At 46.0% G+C, this 22,652-nt stretch overlaps 1 protein-coding gene and 1 long non-coding RNA gene across 4 annotated transcripts; both read right to left on the reverse strand.

Annotated features, from left to right (window-relative positions):
* Window positions 1-502: 502 nt before the first annotated feature.
* On the reverse strand, window positions 503-4,235 carry LOC121592010. Of its 2 annotated transcripts, XR_006004610.1 has the most exons (4): window positions 4,180-4,235; window positions 3,626-4,011; window positions 2,336-2,976; window positions 503-1,562 (listed from the first exon to the last, which is right to left on the reverse strand). It is a non-coding gene; the product is annotated as an uncharacterized LOC121592010 (long non-coding RNA). The 2 variants fall into 2 exon arrangements; XR_006004609.1 differs by having other exon boundaries at window positions 3,626-4,227.
* A 1,687-nt stretch (window positions 4,236-5,922) lies between these two features.
* On the reverse strand, window positions 5,923-21,776 carry LOC121592011 (retinoblastoma-like protein 1). 2 transcript variants are annotated; one of them, XM_041913198.1, is made up of 9 exons: window positions 20,123-21,775; window positions 13,816-13,952; window positions 12,354-13,752; window positions 12,103-12,280; window positions 11,657-11,938; window positions 10,184-10,311; window positions 9,532-10,095; window positions 9,268-9,453; window positions 5,923-9,175 (listed from the first exon to the last, which is right to left on the reverse strand). In XM_041913198.1, exons 1-9 carry the CDS (start codon window positions 20,252-20,254, stop codon window positions 9,002-9,004), a joined length of 3,180 nt encoding a protein of 1,059 aa, XP_041769132.1. In that variant the 5' UTR covers window positions 20,255-21,775; the 3' UTR covers window positions 5,923-9,001. The 2 variants fall into 2 exon arrangements, with proteins under 2 accessions (XP_041769132.1, XP_041769133.1); XM_041913199.1 differs by lacking the exon at window positions 11,657-11,938 and having other exon boundaries at window positions 20,123-21,776.
* Window positions 21,777-22,652: the final 876 nt, after the last annotated feature.

Consider the following 22,652-nt stretch of genomic DNA (forward strand, 5'->3'; position numbering starts at 1 on the left):
CACAGGTGTTCTATATTGAAAAATAATCAATGTACAATTTAATACGCCTTTTTTTCGATGCAAGTGATGCAGGTCTTTGGTGAGATCAGAAGTGGAAACTATTATCAGAAAAATGTTTTAAATCCATGTAAAAAAATGGAATTATGCGAAATAATTGCACCACAAAAGACTAAATAACGCAATATAACAACAACAACAAAAGTAAAAAAAGAATTGTGCGACTCATTGAAAAAGAAAATGTACAGAATAATGTATTTTGACGCAAAAAGATAACAATATTTTAGCTATTAAGCGTTAGTTACGCACGTTTTGGAACGCTCTGTACATTTCTTAATGTTCTGTAAGGAAAATTTACAATGCGGATAAAAAGTGCTCGAATAAAAAAAACATAAAAAACGAACGAAGCAAAAACAAACTGTTCAAAAAAAATTAAAAATAACAAAAAATTATTGCGAAAAAATAAAAAAACATTTCAAAACATTAAAATGAAATTATTCTCCAAAAAAGTAGCTCCGCAGTGCAATTCCAGTATTAAGCCGCGCACACACGGTGTGTGTGTGTCTGTGAGTTCTGTTTGAATTGCAAATTTCATCATCTCATTTTTATTACCTTAATGTGATGTAAAACTTGTGAACAAACAAACACATTTCAGCTCACATACACACACACACACCACCTCTACCCAGAAAGTAGTTGCATTTCCTGGTGGGTGCTTGCGCAAGGCAGCAGTAACGCACCACGCATACACACACACACGCGACCAAGTACTTCCCGTTGAACTTCACACTAATTCTGGATTGAATTTTGCTCCCCCTCCTTTCCCCGTACGTGCCAAACCCCATGTACCCTTTTCCGAAGCAATTGGGCGATTGGAGAAACGAACAGACAAGACAAGCTTCCCGTAAACCCCCTCCTCAGACCCGGGTCAGACCAGACAGACAAACGAACGACGTCCAGGGGTGTGTGCTGGAAGTACCCCATCCCAATACCCCAGCAGCTAGTCTACTTCACGCGTAAAAGAGAGAGAGAAAGAGAACCCAATCCCCCGCGGGTCTTATCTTCGGGGTCGATCGTCCAGACACGTCACTAAAACGCATCCCGCGGTAGCCTCCCCCCACCGAAACCGGCATCGTTGGAAAAGCCGGAAACACACACACCAACGTGCCCCGACGGTGGGGACGGCGCTGGGGTGTGAGTCTGCGCAGTACGAGCGACAGCGCGCGAAAAGGGGCGCAAAACCGACACCCAGTCAGCCATCTGGACTGTACACGTGGCCAGCCAGCGAAGCCAGCCATCCCAGGCTGGTGTAGGTAAGAGGACACTCCCCATCCCCATCCCCACCATCCCGTTTTGTGGCCCTTCCTGGAGGCGGCAAGGGATGAGTGAGGGATACTTATTTTGTTTCCATGTGGTCGTTTTGCCGGTTCAAAGTTCTGTGAGGCCAAACCGAAATTTGCTTGAAACTGACATTTCGTGGTCACTTTTTTGCAAGGGAAGTTCTCCACGCTGCTTCCAATGCGTCTTAAGCCCAGATTAGTACTCCTTCGGGAGATGTGTTCTGCCTGCAAGAAGAAACACAAAAACAAGTCACTTCGTCATCAGTGCGTCTTGCTTTTTTGCTCGAATTTCGAACACTTCCCCACATTTTTGCGCTACCGTTTTGCGGGCGCAGAAGGCAGCAATGACCCCCCCCTCTCTCTCTCTCTGTCTCTCTCGTGCCCTATAATATTATCATGCGCCATGAATTATTCATCGCCCTTCGCTTCCCTTTAGATCCTTTTTCCCTTCACGCGAAAGGAGTTTCGAGAGCGGAGGTTTCGCCTGTGTGTGTTTTTGCGGGATGCTCGAATCAGGCGAAAGCGGCACATACCGATGACAACACACGCACGCACGCGGCTGGAGCACGGCACCATATGTCCCCCGTTTGGGGTGAAACAAAAAAAAATAAAATAGTGCGCTTGGGTGTGGCCTACCACGTTGGGTTTGCATTAGTTCCGCGTGGACAAAACCATCCGATTGGGGAGACAAAACAAATCGGCAATGACACAGTGGCAGCAGAAGAGCCTCCAAACAAGCACGAGACCGTGGTAGGCGCTGGAAAATAAGGCAACCATAAAAATCGGTAGCGACATCACCCCATTCGGTGGGAGTGGAAAAGCGAAGCAGGCGATGAAATGGAAGCAAAAACGCATAAACGTCATGCCGAAGGACGTTCTGGTGGGGGGGGGGGAGCTCTATGGAAACGAGAAAGGAAGAAAAGTGATTGCAATTTTATACACGTATTTGTGTGTTCTCTACCGACAAAGTGACCCCTCCCTGTCTCCACTCAACTTACCGCAAAATTGTCCGCGAGCAACAAGCCGGCAAACTTTCATCCGGCACTATCGATTTTCCCCGTTGCAAGTCGGAGAGCCTTGCAAACAGCGGAAGCAACATGTACCCGTCAGCATTCTGCGTCCTCTTTCTCTGCCGGTACACATCATGATGATGATCCGTCCGGTCCACAGAAACTTCAGTAAATTTCTTTCTCCTTTCCGTGTCTTACGCATTATCCTTGGAGGATACTTGTACTACGCCTAATTTGAGTGGCTGGAATATTTATCACACGAGTGACACGAGTGACTGCAACTGCGTACAGGCAACAGGATGACAACAGGCCAACAGATGTGTCAGTCACCAGTAGTAGCAGGCCATGAAAAATGGCTTTTCCAGCTTCCCAGCAACCCTGGCGACCATGACGACGACGGCGACGGTTGGAGGATGACTCAAATGTTAATTGCCGTACAGAACATGACTCACCCAGGAAGTCCCAGTTTGAAGCCACCGATAGTGAATAGTCATCGAAATAAGGATATTGGAGAGGGATTCTGTCCGCTTGATTCACTACTATTCCACTAACACTTGTATCATAAAGGACTCCAATGATTTTTGGTCAATTTAAGGTTGATTGAGATACTTAAAAGTGTCTGAGAAAGTCTGAAAGAATACCGAAACAAGGAACATTCAGCAAAGGCTTAACACAGAGCACTAAACTCAAGATCGAAGTTCGTTCAGTTTGGTAATTAAAGATACAGTGGCGGTCACCTATCTTCCAAGAACCCATATCTTCTGACTTTGCAGCTTTCTGGACAGTTCCTCAGACCTCTTTTCTGGACATTGCCTTTGCGCTTGGTAGAGAACATTCCTTAGCTATGCTCCAACCAAAAATCAATGTGATAACTTAAAAAGTCTTGCAAAACATGCATAAATGTCAAAAATAGACAGTCTCCATTCCATGGTGCTAAAATTGAAGTCATAAGGACTGTTAGTCAGTAAGCTTCATTGGTACTTTGTGTGCGTATTAGATAATCTAAATTTAGGACCTTATTTGCAAAAAGTAAGAACATGGATATGCTTGGTTTTCGTTGATTGGTTTAGATGTCGGGCTGGTTTTTTGCACCAGCACATCCGCTAAGTATCCTTATCGATGCGTGAAGACGGTATTCCGAATATGAGGTTTAAAGAACTGTCCCGGAAGTTTGAAAGTTAGCACATATCTGATCTATAAGATTTACGGTGACCGCCACTGTACGTCATTAGGATGACACCGTACTCCGACTCCCAAACAACCAAAACATTAACTCACCTCCAAAACTATAAGTAACTTGTAAGTAAAGCTCAGCTCCAGATTAAGGGCTCATGCACATCCTTAATTAAACATCATTTCTCCAGCTCACCAGCTCTCTCTCTCCCAAGAATAATTTCCTCCGATATGCGGCAAACCCCCACAAATGTTCCGTGGCGACAGACACACGACTGCCCTACTTCTTCACCGGGGACGACGACTTGGACGTGTTTTCCAGATAACACATACCAGATAAAACGGTACACAGTACACAGCACCAGGAAGTTGAGGCGAAATTGGTTTTCGTTTACTTCCGCTTCAAGCGACTTCCCGTAGCGACCCCCTTCCTTTTGCGTAGGGTAGAGCACGTGCCACGGGAAGAACACACTTCCACGACCGGTTCTTGTCTGTTAAGGCGATATCGAAGGGAATGCAGGAATGCAAACAGATATGTATAGGGGAAGGGCCTATCTACGGTTAACACAAAAAGGTTCATCTTCCTTTCCAGGCCACGGGTGTGTGTGTGTGTGTGTGTGTGTGTGTGTGTGTGTGTGTGTGGGTAGACAAAACGATACAAGGGTCGTTGATTGTTGGTCAAATTCGCTTTTTTTTCGTCTTCTTCGGCCTAAATGATTTACAAAGCAACCTGTCAATCGTGTCACGCTTCCCTGTCAATATAAACATTGGACCGTCGCCTATTACGACTATCTGCGTCCGAACATGCCTACTATGATGAGCTTTCATGCATTTTTAGTGTACCGTGACAACAGAAATGAGTATGAAAATGATGCACAACACTCCTTGACTCCTGTGTACGATGGTCAGTCAAGATGGCGGATAGGACAGAAGTAATCGAACCAGGAATTTGTGCACATCCTCCATCTCCTCCCACACTACACATCGGTGGTTTCGGAGCAAATAAAACAGCTGGAACCGAAAGATAAACACCAGCAAAGTTGCACCGGAATGATTGGAATTTCAATATCATTGCACACGCCCGGGACATACAGGCCACTCTTTCCTGTGTTTTTTTTTGTGTGTTCTTATCACATTTACCGTTCCTTTTTTTCCTATTTCTAACTCCATTTCTTCCTCTTCCGCTTTGCCTCCCTCAGCGCCCAACTGTGTCACCACCGTCGGAATTGTTTCCCCGTTTGCAGTTGCACCAACCGGAAGTGCAACTCTCAGCCCAGAGCAGGCAAACATCATCCTCTGCAATCGGAAAGGAAATTGAATTAAACAACAACAAAAATCACAAAACAAACTAAGCAACGAACCCCCGCCGCGTGTGCACGAACAGAACATGATTTTGTACTTTACGTTTCATTTCCTTCGGCGTTTCCTCGGCTTGCCGTCATATCGGGGATGCATCGAGTGAAATGATTTAATGCCCAGGATTGCCGCTTACAACCCTCCCGCCCCGCCCCCCATTGTCGTCGTGGTTGGGGTTTTTATCGGACTCTAACTAAAAGAATGAGCTGCATTTTATCATCATGCACCCACACCCACCGCACCAGAATTGCAACCGCCCAGGAGGGGGTGACTTTCCGCGTAGGGGGATAGGTAGAGAGGCACGTATAGGAGCTCCCCCCCCCCCCCCCCCCGCTGCATCTGCTGTGCGCCGCGACGTCTGTGACTCATTACTATTGCTCGGACCGTCCCAACCGAACGCGCTGGTGGCACTTAATTATGCGGAACGAATCCAAGGCGTCCATGAGGACCGACCATCGGCGAGTAAGGGGCTAGCAAAAACCACCATCAAATGCTTGTATGCATTCTGTGCACTCTCTCTCTCCCTCTTTCACTCCGATTCTACATCGAAAGGTGCAGGCTAATACTAAGTGAGCTCCCAAGATAGTTATGTTTGTTTGTTTGTTTGTTTGCTCCGTTTGAATGACTTGCGTGTGTTTGTGTTTGTGTGTGCTACATTTTACAACTATTTACCATTCACGAATGTTTGCACTTTTGTGCCTTTTGTAAGGGAACACGCACTCAGTTGCTTTGCCTTTTCGAATTATATAAACATTTACCACGCGGCCACCACCCCAAGTCCGCGGCAGTTTTCAAATCGTGGCACGCGTTCGTGCATTTTCTGTGTGTACTTAACAAATATTTGGTTGCATGTACACACAATAAAACAAACAAAAAACAAAGAAATAATTGGTCCTTTCGCGGCACGATCGAGCACGATCACGATCATTTTAAAAAGGCGTTTAAAATAAAAAAAGCGTTTAAAAAGCGTTTAAAATTTGTTTATGTTTCTTTCATTTTTTTTGCAACACATTACCAAATTTCAACATCATTTTAAAGGCTCACCCGTTGTCTACATGCTTCATTTGTGTGTATATAATATAGATATATTTATTCTCAATAAGTGTTTAACGGTTATAAATGACTATTACATTGGCCTTTTAAAAAAAAGAGAATTAGAAAGGAAGCTACATAAGAACGCACATTAACGCATGGAAAACGAAAAACACTCTCACACACACGACGCTAAAATTAATGAGGGATGGGAAAGGGCCGTGTGCCGTATGGGTGTGGAGTGAGGGAAAGCATTGTAGGGAGTTTAAACAGAAAAGCCTAACATTAAAAACACAAAATCACAATTAGCCGTATGGTGGTATCGGGGAGTACGATTTGGGATTTCTTCCTTTTTCGTTTCGTTATGCGGACAGCAGTTAGTCAGACAAAGGAGGGCGACAAAAAGAGGGGAAGTTTAAAATAAAGGACAAAAACGGTGCAACAAATGTGTTGTCCCACCAAATCATGCTAATAAAATAATGATGAGTTGATCAGTTTTATGCTTGCAAGTAGCTTAAAAATAAACGGTTGCTGCTGTGTGTTATTTACACAGCTAGAAAGGGTGGGGCAAGGATGTGTATTTTTGCTTACAAGACACATAAACCTTACATAAAAACAATAGCTTCTACTTTAACTGTGTTGTTTGTCCGTAGTACCCTTGTCACGAAACAGAGGGCAACAGTGTGCAGACTGATCGTGGATTAGAGACATAGAGGCACATTCTTTGTGGAGACTTTGTTAGTATGATGTCCTTTCGCAGATGATCAGATAAAATTTTTTGATTAAACAAACGGTCGCTCTAGTCGTATTAGGCGATCACGTTTGACGATCAATCCAATGGGAAAGTGGTGGTTCGTGGCTATGGTAACTTGCAATGAGAGAGGATCAATTTTTCACATTATAATTTGAAATTTCTATTCCACGCCGCATCTCACTCTTGATAGCCTTTACATTTCATTTCCATCCCTACGCAGGTCAACTCTTTAAACGTCCACGTGTGTCCAATTCTCATCATCCTGGATTGCATCTATTTTCGGTTAATTGGGTAATGGCGGTACGCTACTACATACACATTAATTTCGCTTTTTCTCGCTACCGAAAACCAAATCCAAACAGTTCCAAATGCCAAAAACAAGTGTCAAAAAACAGAGGCCAAGTAAATACAAATACGAACCCACACACGCCCACAGCAAAGCTAGCGATCCGTAGCGAGGATCGTATCCCTAGGCGTGGAGGGAGGGCCGTACTTTCCTCCTGAGCCCCTGAATGGTGATCTCTACCAAAAAGGTTAAGCTACAACAAAGTAGCTTTTCCCAGCAGTAGTTGTGCTGATTTAAATCGACAGCAGTCTTTACCAAGCTGTCCGGGAAGGTGAGAGACACTGCTTTCCCTTTTCGCTGTACTGAACTTGTGTTGCAAGAACGGATATCTTCATACAAAGCTTTTCATCTATTAGCCTACCGGTGGAATAAACACGTGTAACCCCAGATCATTGTTTTCCATCATCATCATCGCAACAAAAGAGACCCGTCCTCCGCTACACCATAACAATAGCCGGGTGTGTTCACATAAGAGATCTTTGCGTTGTGGTGGAGGGAGAGAGGAGAAACGCTCCACACGACACATCCGGTGGTATGTTGTTGGAGGTTTTCTTTTGCTTTGTTTTAAATAAATATACATTAAACACACTACACACTAAAGAGGGGATATAAAGGGGGTGGACGCACATACGTTGGTCGTCGGGGGTTTTCGCTGTTATTAAAGATTTGCTACTAAAAGTCTACAAGATATTGTGTATAAGGTGCGGTGGTTCGGGAGAGTGTGCACTGTCCCCCGCTCGCATATACTTATTAAAAAATACACACTAATACACATACATATACACACAGTGGATACGTGTGTACCTACATACACACACAGACACAAACATACACACACATACGGTGCGTTTAAACGATTTGTACCAGCAGGAGGGCAACAACCTAATTTAAAGCCAAACCCAAACCGAGAGAATACGCTTTTTTTGTTTGTTTGTTTGTTTGTTTGTTTAAATTGGAAATAAAAGAAGATCACATTATTACATGAAAGACACCGAACTTTGAGATCCACCAAAACTTGTCGCCAGTGTGTGGGATCCGGGAATGGATGAGAATTGGACGGAATTGCGTGGACGCGAATGAGGTGGGGGGGGGGAGCGAAAAACAAACGACAGTAGATAGAGAAAAGCCACTCATTTGTCTTCTTAGTTCAATAATGTTTAAGCTCAAAAAAAAAAAAGTCGAGCAATTAACACCGAGGGGCGCTTTACTTTAATCTCCACTAAATGCCACCCAAATGCCTACGTTTAGCTTAGACAGGGAACGGATATTTTTTTAAACATTAGTCTTAGTCTGTCTTCAATCTGGTCGTAATTGTTCGTTTGATTTCCAGTGGAAAAAGACACATACACGCACACACGCGCCTTCCTATGCCGCGATGACCGCAAAAGGATAAAACTAAAAGGGTAGTTCATTTTATAAAGCTTAGAATTACACATGTCGTTAAAACCATTAGCCCCGTTCCCAAGCGTTTTTTTTTACTTTCCAAAACCGAGGATAAGGTCGTGAAAAAAAGGACCCGTGACAAGCTAAAACACATTACCCATCGTTCTAGGCAACCAGCCTACGAGAACAAGGGGAAGAAACAAGGCTGCTGATCACGTTAAAAAGTAATAAAACAAGTCCAGGCACAAGTGAGGCACGCCACGAGCTTCCACCAAAGAAGCATTGTCCGCTTAAAGCCAAAAGGTTCAATTAAAAGAGAAGTGTGTATCGAAATACCTATTCGAATATGCAAATCAATGCTAGGAGCTCTTGCGGGTATAGGTAGTCGAACCATCCCTTCCCCCTACACAATGAGTACCTTCCTTTTTGTCCGTGCATAAAGAGTGCTCAAAATTGTCCGATGTCCTCCTCGCTCTCCCTTACCGAAGATTAAATTCGTACTTAAACCAACAAAAAATAATTAAAACACGCCTCTAGCGGGGATGATGAATGGATGAAGGATAAGACGAAGGGATTCAAACAGCAGATCGTGACTACTACTACGGCAGGACTACTCGTTCTCCGACATCTCGTTGTCCTGATGCTGTCGCTCTTGGTGGATTTTATCCAGCCGCCGCAGCTTCGGTGCCCGCGACTGCTCGTATGCCGCCGGTTCGGTTAGCCTGCGGGCCGCCGTTTCGCCCACCTTGCCCCGTACCAGCAGCGGCAACTTGCGCTCGTGCATCTGCAGAAAAAAAAAACAAAACGATCCAATGGATTAATACACCTTTTTAAGCGGTGCGATGTCAGAATACGCGATGGCGACTAAACACGAACCGTTGGACTTTGCCCGGGGCTCGACGGGAAGGTGAGTACGCGCACGTTCGGCGAGTCCTTGAGCGAGCTGATCTTGTTCGTCGTCGAAACGTACAGATTGATGCCGGAGCTGATCTGGCGGGGCGATTTCTGGATGTTGCGCATCTGCGATTTGGGCGTTGGCGAAAGGAAGAGCGATTCCTGGGACTGAAATGGAGCGGGAAAAGGGGCATTAGAACAAGCAAAAGAGCAATATGAAACACACGCACACACACACACACATACCACATCAGCGTTGTAATACTGCAGCGCAAAGTGGTGCACCGTCACGACGTAGATGTCGTTGTAGAACTTTATAATGTCCCCGTACACCTCCCGCCCGTACTGTACCGAGGTGCCGGCCATCTCCGTCACCGGGCACCGTTCGCTCGCATCACCCGTCGCCTCACCGTTGCTGCTGGCGGTGGTGGTTCCATTCTTCCCCTGTCCATTGCTACACTCGTCAGTATCCTTCGCCTCCTCCACGTCCTCCTTACCACTCCCGTCCGGCGGCGCTGCCGCACTTTCGTACCGTATAAACACGCTCCGATAGATGGAGCTGTTCGCTTGCGGCTGGCTGTGGTAGCAGTGCATGATCTGCTTGAACGTGTTCGGCAGCTTCTTGATGCGCATCGTCACAAAGATGGCACACATCAGCAGCTGATCGAGGTGCCGATCGCGCATCAGCTCCTGCGAGCACTTCGTGATGGTAAACTCCAGTATCGTCCAGATCAGCTTCTGGATCACTTCCGAATCGATGCCGAGATTCTGGCAGAGATTGCACATCCGATCGTACGCCACCTGGTACATCTGTGGGGAGGGAAGGGGGGGCATTACATAATTAGCGCTTATGTTTAACAGTAACAACACAGAAATGCAATGGAAGACGACAAGTTGCCTTGCGGAAGAAAAAGTTCAAACGACGCGTTTCGTTCGACGGTGGATGCTGCGGATCGTGCGCACTGCGCTGCGGCGAGCTGAACGATGAGATCGACTTGGAATCACTGCTACCGTTCGTACCATTACCTGTGGGGAGGATAAAAATAGGGAAGTGGGGTGTTAACAAAACGATTGCAGCACAAATCAAAACAGAAGTGATGCACAATATTAGCTTAGGTCTAGGCGAAAACCTTACACACATATGTTACACAGCATGAGCATGGCATTACAATCGATGGTTACAATCATGGTTTAATACTATCAGAGATGACTGTAATAGGCTAATGAGGACATTAATAATAGCAATTTGGAATTGTTCAAGCTGTTAGTAGATTTCCAATCCAATACACGAAGGCGGAGAGAGAAAACGGGCGAAGCAGAGAGATGAGCATAGGGATGATCTTCAAGAAACTCGAGATGACGATCCCTACCAGCCAAAATCCACATACAAAGACAGAATCCCAATAACTGTCTATTAATTGACCCCGTATAATTAGACGACTTGTCGAATTACCGTCTTTGTTGGTTCTAATAAGACTTATTAGACTTATTCGTCTTAAAAAGGTATTATAGACCTTATTAGATTTACTGTAGTAAACCTGTCTAATGAGTGTCTAATATTTTAAATAAGATGGTATATCCCAATAAGTGTCTAAATTGTGTCTTTAATCAGTTTTGTTAGACAGCTTATCCAACTATATGGATGAAATTGTCTAATTTCATGAAGAGGAAAAATTATCACTATTAACACAATTATAACCCATGAAGCATTTAATATGTTCATAGCATCTCATCATCTATAACTGTCTTTACCCCTCACTGCAGAAGCACGAGTTTCTACCATCACTGGACTGAGTTCGAAACGCGGCGCTACTCACATCTGGAATTATGTAGCACGAAAAAGCTTCTTCACATCAAACATTGTCTGCAAAACTCTACAAATGTTAAGCCGTAGGGTAGGTAGTAGAACCTTACAATTGTTTCCCCCCTTGGTGGTTTTGATTTTTACTGTCTGATAATCACTTCCATTCGTGAGCCTAGAAGATGCATAATAGACAGAGAGAGATTGAATTGAATTGAGTCGTCTATTAGCCTGCCTAATAGTCATCTATTAACACGATTTTGGCTGATAGGGGAGGAACTAAATAGATGGCAAATTGGAAGCTTCTATGATCCGTTTCCTGCTTCCTTGTAAATGAAACGAAATGTAGAACCGTAGCGGACCAAACGACCAAACGATCGTGTGAAAGCACACCTTTGCGCACGAAGTGAGAAAGCATGTGTTAGTGATAGTGGTTGCAAGCGAAGGATGAATTATTTGCAGAATAGACCGTGTCCAGAGCCAGATGTGTTATGAGGTGATGGCACGGGGATGCAGGATCGACACGCGGGATGGATGATGAGCAAGAGAAGGTGCGTGAACACAACAAACCTGGCACATTGGCCATTTCCGACGACGACGAGGAGGACGTGGCAGATCCGGCTGCAGTAGCCACGGTTGTACCGGCGCTGGTGGACGTTGCTGTAGCAGCGGACGGCGTTGCAGAAGAAGTTGATGCCGCCGGTGGTGGTGGCAATTTCGTCGGTGTTGCCGGAAGATCGACAAACAGTTTTTTCTTGGCCGAGTCGGGATGCGGCACCGGACGACCGGTGGCGGTTGTCGCTGTTGTTGTTGTTGCGGCTGTTGTTGCGGTTGACGTCGAAGGACCGCCGCCTGAACCGGTTAAACAATAATAACAATTTGCTTAATGAATCTTTTCAAACCACTTTCTCCGTCGTAATCGGCAATTTTTTTGTAATTGTTTCTCCTAAAAGGCTTGATCCACCCAGAAAAGGGATTATCTTTCTCCATCTCCCGCTCCCGTACGATCAACTTACCCCGTGTACCGTTCGGTGTGTTCGGTACGGAATCGCCCTTGAGCGGCGTCACGCCGGCAATCTCAGCCCGCTGCTCGACGTCCTTGTTGGCCGGTATCTGATAGTTTTCCTTCTCCATACACTCCCACAGCACCGAGGAGCTCTTCCAGCTGATCGAATCCACCAGCTGCTCCTCAATCTAGAACGATGACCCATTTAATAACCGCCATTAGTACCAAACAGCTCATTATTTGCCTTTTTTCCCCACATACCCTGCGCAGATGGTTCACAATGTCCGACGTGAGGATGTCATTGTTGGCCGTCACCGTCACCTCGATGATGTGAAAGAACTTGAACGGCTCCATCCCAAACACCTCCAGTATCCAGGGGAAGTTGTGCTGCTCCTGCCGCAGAAAGAAGATGATTTCCGCCGCACACACGATCACCGTCTCGTTGAAGAACGCGTTCGAGCAGAGATCGTAGATCACCCTCGACACCGTCATCGACGGGCGCTTCTTCAGCTCCCACGGGATGATGTTCTCCAGCAGCTGGTAGTACAGCGCCTCGACCGCATCGAACCGACAGTCGGCCAGGGCCAGCTTCCAGCCCTCCTGCTCCGTCAGCCGCTTGACAAAGCGGGCCCGCATCCGGTCCACATGCTCCAGCACCGTGCCGAGCGGGCTGGGCGTACAGTTTTTCATCAGCGTCAGAAACGTGCCCCGCGGACTGCCCGGCTCGTGGCCCCGGATGCGCTTCATCAGCTGCGACAGCGTACCGCGCACCACGAACGGGCTGCCGCTGGACTGCTCCGGCCCGCCATTGGCGAAACCAACGCGAATGCCACGAACCATTCCAACACCACCACCAGTGCGGCCCGATTTGAGGCTGAGCGGGGTGCGCGGCGGTCCAGCCACATTGACGCTCCACCGATTGCGCTGGCTGGTCGGGGACGACCGGCTGCTCAGCGCAATCCGCTCGTCCAGCATACCGCACCGCAGAATGCACCGCTCGTAGCGCCGATTGAGCAGCTTCAGGTTGTCCTCAAAGTTTGCCACCGATACGAGCCCCAGAAACGATTGCCCATCGGGCGCCCGCGTGCCCCGCAGATCGTTCGCCTCCACCATGCTCGACAGGGCGGGCAGAAACACGCTCCGGTTCGTTTCGTCCACGCTTTCGCTCGTGGTCGGATACTCGTTGCACAGCTGCTCGCGCACGTTTATCTTCAGCGCCGCCTCGGCGGCCGCCGTCGTCCCATCGACCGAGCTGCTGCCGCCCTCGTGCAGCACCTTCGGGTTGACCAGATCCATCCGGCCGTCCGCGACCACGTTGCGATAGATCAGATCCATCACGCACACGCACAGGTCCATGGCGGTGGCGAGATCCCGGCGCTGCTCCCGGTGCTGCTCCTTCACGGTGAGAAACAGCAGCCAGCTGAACTCGCGCAGCCGGTTGTACGAGCACGGGTTCGGTTTGCTCTTCTTGTTGCGCTTCGGCTCGTCCGGCACGATGTTCGCCTCGTTGAAGATGCGCGGGAAGTCCTCCCCGAACACGGTGTACGTCGTGATCGAGACGGAAAACTCGTGGTGCAGATTGTCGACCGCCGTGCGAAGCCGCCCTGGGAGTGAGCGTATCTCGGACCATTGCTTCATCTTGGAGAAGAACTCCTGGATTCTGTGTGGGAAAGTGAGGAAAGGGTAAGTAAAGCGATGTTGGTGGTATTCATAGCGATCGTACTTAATATTGCACTGTGTCAACAGATTCGTAATGTTCACGCCATTGCCCTGTATGTAGTGGTCCGGATCGCCGACGGCTGGCAGCTCCTGCAGGCAGGCCACGTACAGCGCACAGCACATCCAGTGTGATGGCTCACCCTGTGGATTGCGAAACAAATAAAGAACAAAAAAAAGGTCGTAAGAAACTTTATTAAATTGTAGCATTCTTTTAACAACTCTTAATGGCAAAGATCAATCTTCTGCTCCGTTACTGGGATGCACTTTTAACAGAGGGCCAAGCCACCGAGGACAATAACTCCCTTTCATGCGACATATCTGTCTCTCTCTCTCTCTCTCTCTCCCGTACGGATTCACGCTGATTACTTAACCTTCTGCCAAATCCACAACACTTTTCCCCATTCCCTCAGTCTCCGGGGCGTGTTGCGGTGCCGGCGCATGGACGGCATCAATTACGCTTCGCTTGCGCACCCGAGTTTGGTGTGTTTGGTGTAAATATTCATTAGCCTTCTTTTGCGCGTACACTTGCCCGCGTGCCCGTCCATGCAATCATCCCGAAACGTGTGCGTGTGTATGTGTGTTGTGTGCTCGCGCCGTATTAACATTCCCAAAATGGGAGGGAACAGCTTCACACGAGGAGAGAGGCCGTACGATGTCGAGCAGAACGGGAATGTCGGGCGAAGTTATTATTTTCATAAAAATATGAGAAAAGTGTATTTATTAGCCACCTCTCTTAAGCTAAAATTGTCGTAGAATTGGAACCATTAATACTCGACTCTACATTTATGGCAAGAATAAGGAGCGCAACAAAGGTTTGGAGTAATCCGTTGTATAAAATTTGAATTTTCTTTTGTATGAACTTTGAAGGAAATTTTTCAAAATTACAGACAAAATGTAACGGACGATTTAAATGGAGAAAGGCATACAGTCTGTTGTCAGTTTTGAAAAAAAACCGAGTAATCAATTATATGTTGGCTAAAAACCTCGAAATTCGACTTACGCGGATTCCTCGGGAACGCACAAACCGCGTAACTCGGTAACAGACTAAATAAGTTTTTTTTTTATTTTAAAGTCGTTGCCGCTAAATTTTGGTTCCAAGGCATCAAAATTGTTGACTCTAACGCACCTATTTTTGTATGAAAGTCAACAATTTGTCACTCTTGTAGGCATCATTATAAATTTACAAAGTATTTTAACAGATTAAGTTTAGTCAGTTGTAATTCTACATCACATAAACTGTACAAAAAATCGTGTAATTAGATTGTTTTTTAGGTAAATAAAAACTAATAATATTGTTTTAAATTCTAAAGCGATTGTTTACACCTGAAAATAAATGCTAACTTTTTTCCACACGGTCATTTTGAACACATTTGGAACCACACGGTCCAATAGGGACATCAGGTTAATTTTTACAAACAAAACAATTGGTTTACAGTCAAAAATTGATACCTTAGAGACAAAAATTGATGAAAGATTGAAACAAAGATAGGTGAATTAGAGCCTAAATTTGGTGGCAACGACTGTATCGCTATCAACAGATAATACACCAGAGTAGTCTTGTAGCCAATTCCGTACACTTGTGGACTTTATCTCCATAAAGTTGTCAGACTACTTAAATTTTAACCATTATCCAAACAGTTTTTAGATGAGAGATGCCAACGAGAACTCAAACGATTTGATGACGTGATATGGTCTGAAAATTGGTAGAAAAGAGCGTGAAGAAGACTCTTTAAATGTCAGGTGTCCGGAATTCACATACATGAACAGGTAGCCAGTCTCCCCTGGGTATGCGAATTCGGGGACGAAGTATGTGTTTTACAATTTTGACAGTTGTAAAAATTGTACAGATTTGACAAAAAAATTGGGAAATGCAATATAAATTCGCTGTTCGTCGAATTTTAAAAATCATTCAAAAACATACAAAAATCATCATCTGCAGCAAGAATCGTATGTAATAGATTATTCAGTAGCAGGCAAGTTGGTTAATAAGCAAGCAAAAACAAGTTGAAAATTATTCAACGTATGTAAAGAAAAAAAGACATTTTCTAATATTTGAAACGATTTTTTCACTTTAAAAAATCCTCTTTCTCATTCACAAAACCCAAGAGACATACATTCACGCAAACGCACACTTTAAAAGGAATCCTTCCGGAAACAGCTGTTCGAGAGATGGAGAAGGATGGCGGTGCTGCCGAAAAGGCGAACTGCCTGCCATCAGTAGAGAAAGCGGAAAACAGACCCGAAAAACACTCCAAAGCCCACATAAAAGAGGAAACAAACAGTGAAGCAAAGCGGTAACCTTGCTCCCTCACACGCTCTCCCTTTCCCTCTTTTCGTATCGCGCTCGCCAGTGCATCGTAGAGAATTGCGCCTTTTTCCCGCCACGATCATGATCCGACCCCGACCAGCTGTTGTGTGGTGGTGGTGGTGGTGGTGGTGCTTGCTTGCTTTGTGACGTACACATTCTGAACGATGATGACCTCCTTCTCCATTCGTTTTTTTTTTTTTTGCTACTCGACTCGCGAAATGGAAGCATAGAACAAATACACTCAAAAAAAGCCCCGCCACCAAAGAGTAAAGTGCGGAACTGCATCCAAGCACACGCGGCGCTCATCGAAATGACGATAAGGAACATTAAACCCCAACCGCATGGCGCGTCAACGCCAAAAAACCGCATCAGCGCGCGCGCGCGCCATACGCGCATACACACGCTTGACACTTGAATGACACACACCAAGCGGTAACCCTCTCATGCCCACCCCCTTGCTTTCGGCAGGGGGGAATTGGAATGAATGGTGAAGTTTGTTTCGTCATCAGAAAAGATGAAAAATTGGAACGCGCTGCCTGTCTCTCTACGTGATCGTACAAAAAACATGGGAACGAACGGTCTTTAGGCCACCATGTCCACCACCACGTGAAAGTGCACGTGCAGACACTGGAATCCGACCGGAAAAGGACAGAAAGCGACTTTGCCAGCATCCTAATCTCGCCCTCTCTTCCCTATGCTACTTGCTTCTGTTCTGTAGGGTGAAAACAAGGGACCTGCTCTGTCAAATGTAGCAGTGATCTCTCTACACCCTCCATTCCTACATCCCTCATCCAGGGGTTTAGGGTCGGTTTGTTGGGAATGAAGAGAGAAAAAAACAGCCCACAATACACCGGGGAATAGGGATGATCTCGGTGCATCGAAACTGGAGGATTTAAAAGCAAAATCGTTCAACAGATCCACCGGTGAACGGTTTTTTAACGGCCTTTTTTGGACCCCAGCCAGCACACATTGACAGCTGCGGGTTCGATTGCAGGACGGATGCACACATTGCACTGAAAACAGTGGTAGGCTGGGAATAATACAAATGGAAATGCTTGAGAAGTCGGCCACCTGATCGAACGTTCCCTTTAAAAGGAAGCAAAAATCCCTCAATTGTGTTGTTTGTTTTTTTCTCATTTTTGAAGACTTTTTTTAGTCTACATGTCTTTAAATTTGTACACGATCGTGAAACACAATTGTAAGTTCTTATTTTGATGATCAATCCAACTACGATCTTATTAGATCAATGTCATGTTACTGAAATGGGGGAAGCAAAGCTTGAAATTTTGATTTTAAATCGGAAAACAAGAAAACACTAAAAACCACTTCACAATTCATTTCGAACCCAATCCATCACGATGAAGAGATCGCGTTTTTCAGATCGTATTTTGGAGATCGCCTATTCCCTTTCATTTCCTACACCTTCTTCTTTTGCAGCGCCCCTATCTTTCCTTGATCGGTCCGCAGAGCTTGATCGTTAGATGTTAGCAGCAAAATTGCCGCTCCGTGCCGGCACCAAAACACGGATTCCAACCAATTTTTCGCAAAACCATTCGGTTGGCTGCGCACACCGAATAGTTAACGCCACGTGGGAAGGAATTCCTAACACATCACACCACATTACGCGAATAAAAAAGTGCCTAATTTCCAACCAAATTCCACACAAGGCAGGCAAGTTGTTTTGAAGAATCGTGCTGAACAACCGAAACCTAAAAGAAGATTAGACAATTATTAATAATGCACCATCATGAGAGGAAGCCAGCAAGCACAAAAAAACAACAAACGCCTAGAAGATAGATAGATGGAACATTATAATTATTACGCCCAAGAACAGGAGAAGAGAGACCGAAGGCAGCACGACATTGAAATTAGTGATTGCAACCAGGGGGGAGAGAACTCATATCGCACACACACACACACACACACACACACACACACACACACACACACACACACACACACACACACACACACACACACACACACACACACACACACACACACACACACACACACACACACACACACACACACACACACACACACACACAATCAAACACGCAATCGAACACTCGGGGGCAATGTGCTCAATTAAATGCATCAACTGACCGAGCGGTCCAAGCCGCGTAAGACCGCCAACCCAGGGTGAAGTGGTAGACACACACAAAAAACGCACCCAAAGGTCAAGTAGAGTTCAGCAAATGAAGTGCAGCAGCGCAAACACACACACACAAACACGGACAGAAAGAGAAAAAAATTAAGACTGAAACAATCGATTAAATCGTCAAAAAATAGACACGCGCGCATGCAAGGCAAGCGCATCGGCGATGTGGTGGTGGGTTGCGATGCCGCCGCGTGCGCCGCGTCCTAATCTCGTTCGCGGTGTGTGCTGCTGTGCTGCATTTTTACACGCTCCTTCTTCACTCCCACTTGTTGTGGGTGCACCAACTAAACAATCATGTCAGTGAAAGGTAGGCGCAAATCCATGCCACATTTGCCACCGCCGGATTGATTGCTTAGCGCAGCGGCGCATCGGGACTTGCGCACGATCGTGTGTACGCCGTCCCCGGTCGTCGCTGACCCGGTGGTATTGTGGTGCCGGCGGGATAAGAATACGTTTCCTCGTACAGGGGGTGTGCGTTTGGAATTGTTCAATGTTATTTATCCCACACCCAATATGTATTGCGCGTGTTATGTTGCGCGTCGTGCCCTTAGTAACAGCAGAGTTGAGTGAGTTTCATCCATTTACGCTCCACAATATCTGCACTCAGCCGAATGAGAAGAACGGCCAGTCATTACTTCTCTTCGTGATTGGGTCAAAAGCTGGTGGTGGTGGCTGGATTGGCAGCATCATGGTGGTTTTTGGCTGGCACGCAAAAGTGACTATTTCCATCACGGTCAAGTGGGAACGTGGCTCAAACGATCGAACGAGCTTACATACGCCGCACCATTTTTGTCGATCAAAATGCACGCACCACAACAACGGGTGAGAGCGGAAATAGAGTCTCGGACATGAAGTAGCAGTGCAGTTCATTCACGCTGTTGCACACACCAGCTGTAATAGACGGTTATTTTGCATGTCTGTGATCGATTTGCCTGCCCTTAGCAACTAGTATTGCTTCTCGCTGGCAAATATTTGCCTATTGGATTCTAATGAGACACACACGAACCTTTGTAGAACAGTTGAAGGAGGCAAATAGTGAAATTAACAGGGTAAATAGTATGCCAGATCATATTATTAAATAAAAACCTTTAACCACTTTAATTAACTTTCAAACAATGTATAGTGTTTTTTTTTCTTTAAAAACACCAAACAAAAATTAACAGCTGGAAAACGTTGTCAAACCCCGTTAAAAGTCGTTGAAATCAATTGCAATTAAGACAAGGCCTTGTGCATATCTAAAACTATCTATCTACACCTATCTCAAATCAGTTCATCAGTGGTTGATGATTAAAAAGTTAGCTACTTATAACTCAATTGTGAAAGAGAGCGAGAGAGAGAAGGAGGGATAGAGAGAGAGAGAGAGAGAGAGAGAGAGAGAGAGAGAGAGAGAGAGAAGCAGTGGCTGGACAATTTCGTTCTTATATACTATAGGGACTAGCCAATGAATGACGAATATATACTGCTCGGTCTGTGGCGTTTAAATAACTCTCCGACATGTAAAAAGAAAAATAACTAAAAATGGGAAGTGTGGGGTCCAGCCTGTACCACAGCCCCCATCCTCCTCCGTTTCAAATGAGCCCTCTCGTTTCGTTTTTCCCAAGCGCGTTAACACAACGCGTCCGGTGTATCTGAGAGAGCATTTGAACGTCAATTGTGAAACATTAACCAACCGACATTTTGCCATCAATTGCACTAAAACGTTTCACTACTTATGCAGAAAAGCATAAGGGGTATAATAATTATATACACTAAAAGATTTAAAAAAATATGGTATTAAATAATACAGAGAAATAAAATTTAAAAAAAATTATAGTAAATTGTTACATTTACTGCACTCACCGTCAGATCGAACTGATCGCGCGTTCGCTCGAACGAGCTCCACGATCGGTTCTCCGTGTCCGCGTCGATGTTGAGGGCACGGCAGATTTCCCGATGCGTTTCCCGCAGGTCGCTGTTGTCGTTCGAAGCCATGGTTACTTGATGATTGTCCTTTTGCAGGTGAGACTTTTCTTTCTCTCCCCGCCCGATAATACGTTGGCAAATCTTTGCACCTTTGCCTACTTATCGCTTCTTAATTAAGGCAAATGGGAGGAAGAGTCAGTTCTTTCCCAAAATTTAATTATTTTTTCTAACCGATGATCACAACGGAACACTAGTTTTCTTGTGTATCCTTCACTGTGTGTCACCCGTCTTGTGGGCGCAGGGGTACAAGGGGGTACGCACCCACCAACTGTGTAGTAGATGGAGCAGCCAGAGAAGAAGAGGAAGTAAAAAGTCACCGCTTGCTTTGATTCACGCACACACCGACACCGAGCGCGAGATCGCGGCACAGGCTCGTCTTGTCTGCTGCTGTCACCAAACGATGCACAGCATCCCTCTCTCCTTCTCCTAACGCTGCTGCTGCTGATACAACACCAAGCCAAACAACAAAGCCCCAAACACTTTCACAGCATGGGTAGGGAAAACGCAGCTTCTTTTCGTCTCTACACGCACAGTTAATGTTTTTGTTTTTTCTTTTTTCGGGAGTAGCAAGAAGTTTTCTTTTTGTCTTTGCCGCACGCACACAAAACACGGAAGAAGGCACTTTATTCTTCGACCAACTGGCGATCGGAGCAGCTTCACCCGAACCTTTGAACAAGGGCACACGCACCTTACAGGCTTACAGGAGATCTTCCAAAACTTTGTACAGTGTGGTGTCTGGACACACTGCTACTTCGGGGCGCTGTGGTTCGAGGGGTAATGTGGACACTGGCGACGACGGCTGCAATTATCGCACCGCACCGTTGATCTGGAGAAAAGGCCGATCTTGCCGCTGGGCCGGTTGCCATCCAAGTGATTCCGCTGGCCGATCGATTGCGTGAAGAAAACTGTGCGGAGGGTTTCGAAAACTCTTCCCTTCACGATACACACACACTCCCGAGCCGGACTGGCTAGCTGGGGAGAGGCGACGGAGCAAAGGTAGGGCGGCTCGTGAGCGACCCAAAAGGTACACCGTGGACGGGCGGGCGGGCGGGCGGCGGCGGTACCAGGCTATCGCGGGAATTGCGCGTCGTTTTCGACGAGGGTGTTTACGGTCTCCTCCCGCACCGATAAAGAAACCCCACCACACACACCCAGGGGCGGGCGCAAAATGTCTACAGCTTCCGCGGCAAATGGCGCGCACTCACTTGGACCGTGGCGGCACGGACAGTACGGGGGCGAAAACTGCGAAGCCGGCACAGCGAACAACCACCAAATCCACCACAGTAGTTCTCTCCATTTCTGCTCACCGAGCGCGCGCGAAATGCAAAAGCTTCACACACGATTGCTTGATCTTTTCGTTCTTCTTCTTTCACTTATTTGGGCGCGCGACCGCACGAAAATGACGTCTCGGGCGCGTTGACGGATCGCCAGCGACAGCAGCTGGACAGGGCGCGGCTACACGTAGCGGAAATGGCGCGCACGGCGTTTGACAGCTGCCAGCTACCCAGCGAACGGAAAATTACCCGGCTGAGCTAATGGTGCTGCCGTGCGGTGGCAAAGCAGCTGCTAAGCAGCGCATGGTTTTGTTGATGGGGAGTAGACTGAATGAAATTAACTGGATTGCTGATAAAACCGTTTTAGATGACAGAAATATTTGTGAAAAATTAAATTGTACATCATATTACAGATTTCGAGCATGCATTCTTTGGTAAAAATATGTAAAGTGAAACAAAGCCATTTAATCTTCCAGAACCACTCTGCTGATAAATTTTATTTATTTATTTTTCAATACAAAAACGCAGCAATACAAAAAAACTGCAAAAAAATGCATTATTTTTTTATTAAAATAAATTACATTAAATTGCAATCGGACATGACTGTCAACCATAGCCGGTCTTGTGATACAGTCGTCAACTCGTACGACTTAACAACATGCCAGTCATGGGTTCAAGCCCTAAATGGACCGTGCCGCCATACGTAGGACTGACTACCCTACCCGCACATTTCCGTTAAATGCCTTCTAATCGCCTCGTAATCGCCGGCGAATTGAAGGCGATCAGCAGTGCATTTAGCAGTAATTAAATGCCTTTGAAATATGTCAATGAAAATTTTCACTTTTAATTTGAAATTTGAAATTGCAACTGTCAAAAGAAAACCTAACTAGCGTCTTCAGCACTGCACTGTTGTAGTGTTCCCAGATATCATCGATAGCACGATTTACGTGTTATGTTCTCTTGCGTAAAGCTCTGAGCTATTTCGCTTTCTTATAGATGGTCTGCATTATTCGGTTGTTAAAGACCGACCCCTTGAAAGATGTTAATATATCAAACTCATTTCAATAACTCTAATAAAAGGAGAAATGAGATACATATTTCTCCCATCCTGATAATGTTGAACATAGTGTAAT

The sequence above is a fragment of the Anopheles merus genome, chromosome 2L, assembly GCF_017562075.2.
Source record: "Anopheles merus strain MAF chromosome 2L, AmerM5.1, whole genome shotgun sequence".
Classification (NCBI taxonomy): domain Eukaryota; kingdom Metazoa; phylum Arthropoda; class Insecta; order Diptera; family Culicidae; genus Anopheles; species Anopheles merus.

Coding starts and splice junctions, on each gene's coding strand:
- LOC121592011 (XM_041913198.1), bottom strand. CDS start 20,254: ATGGCTTCGAACGACAACAGCGACCTGCGGGAAACGCATCGGGAAATC. Junction 12,281..12,353: donor TTGTGAACCATCTGCGCAGG/GTATGTGGGGAA, acceptor TCATCGTTCTAG/ATTGAGGAGCAGCTGGTGGA. Junction 11,939..12,102: donor CACACCGAACGGTACACGGG/GTAAGTTGATCG, acceptor TAACCGGTTCAG/GCGGCGGTCCTTCGACGTCA.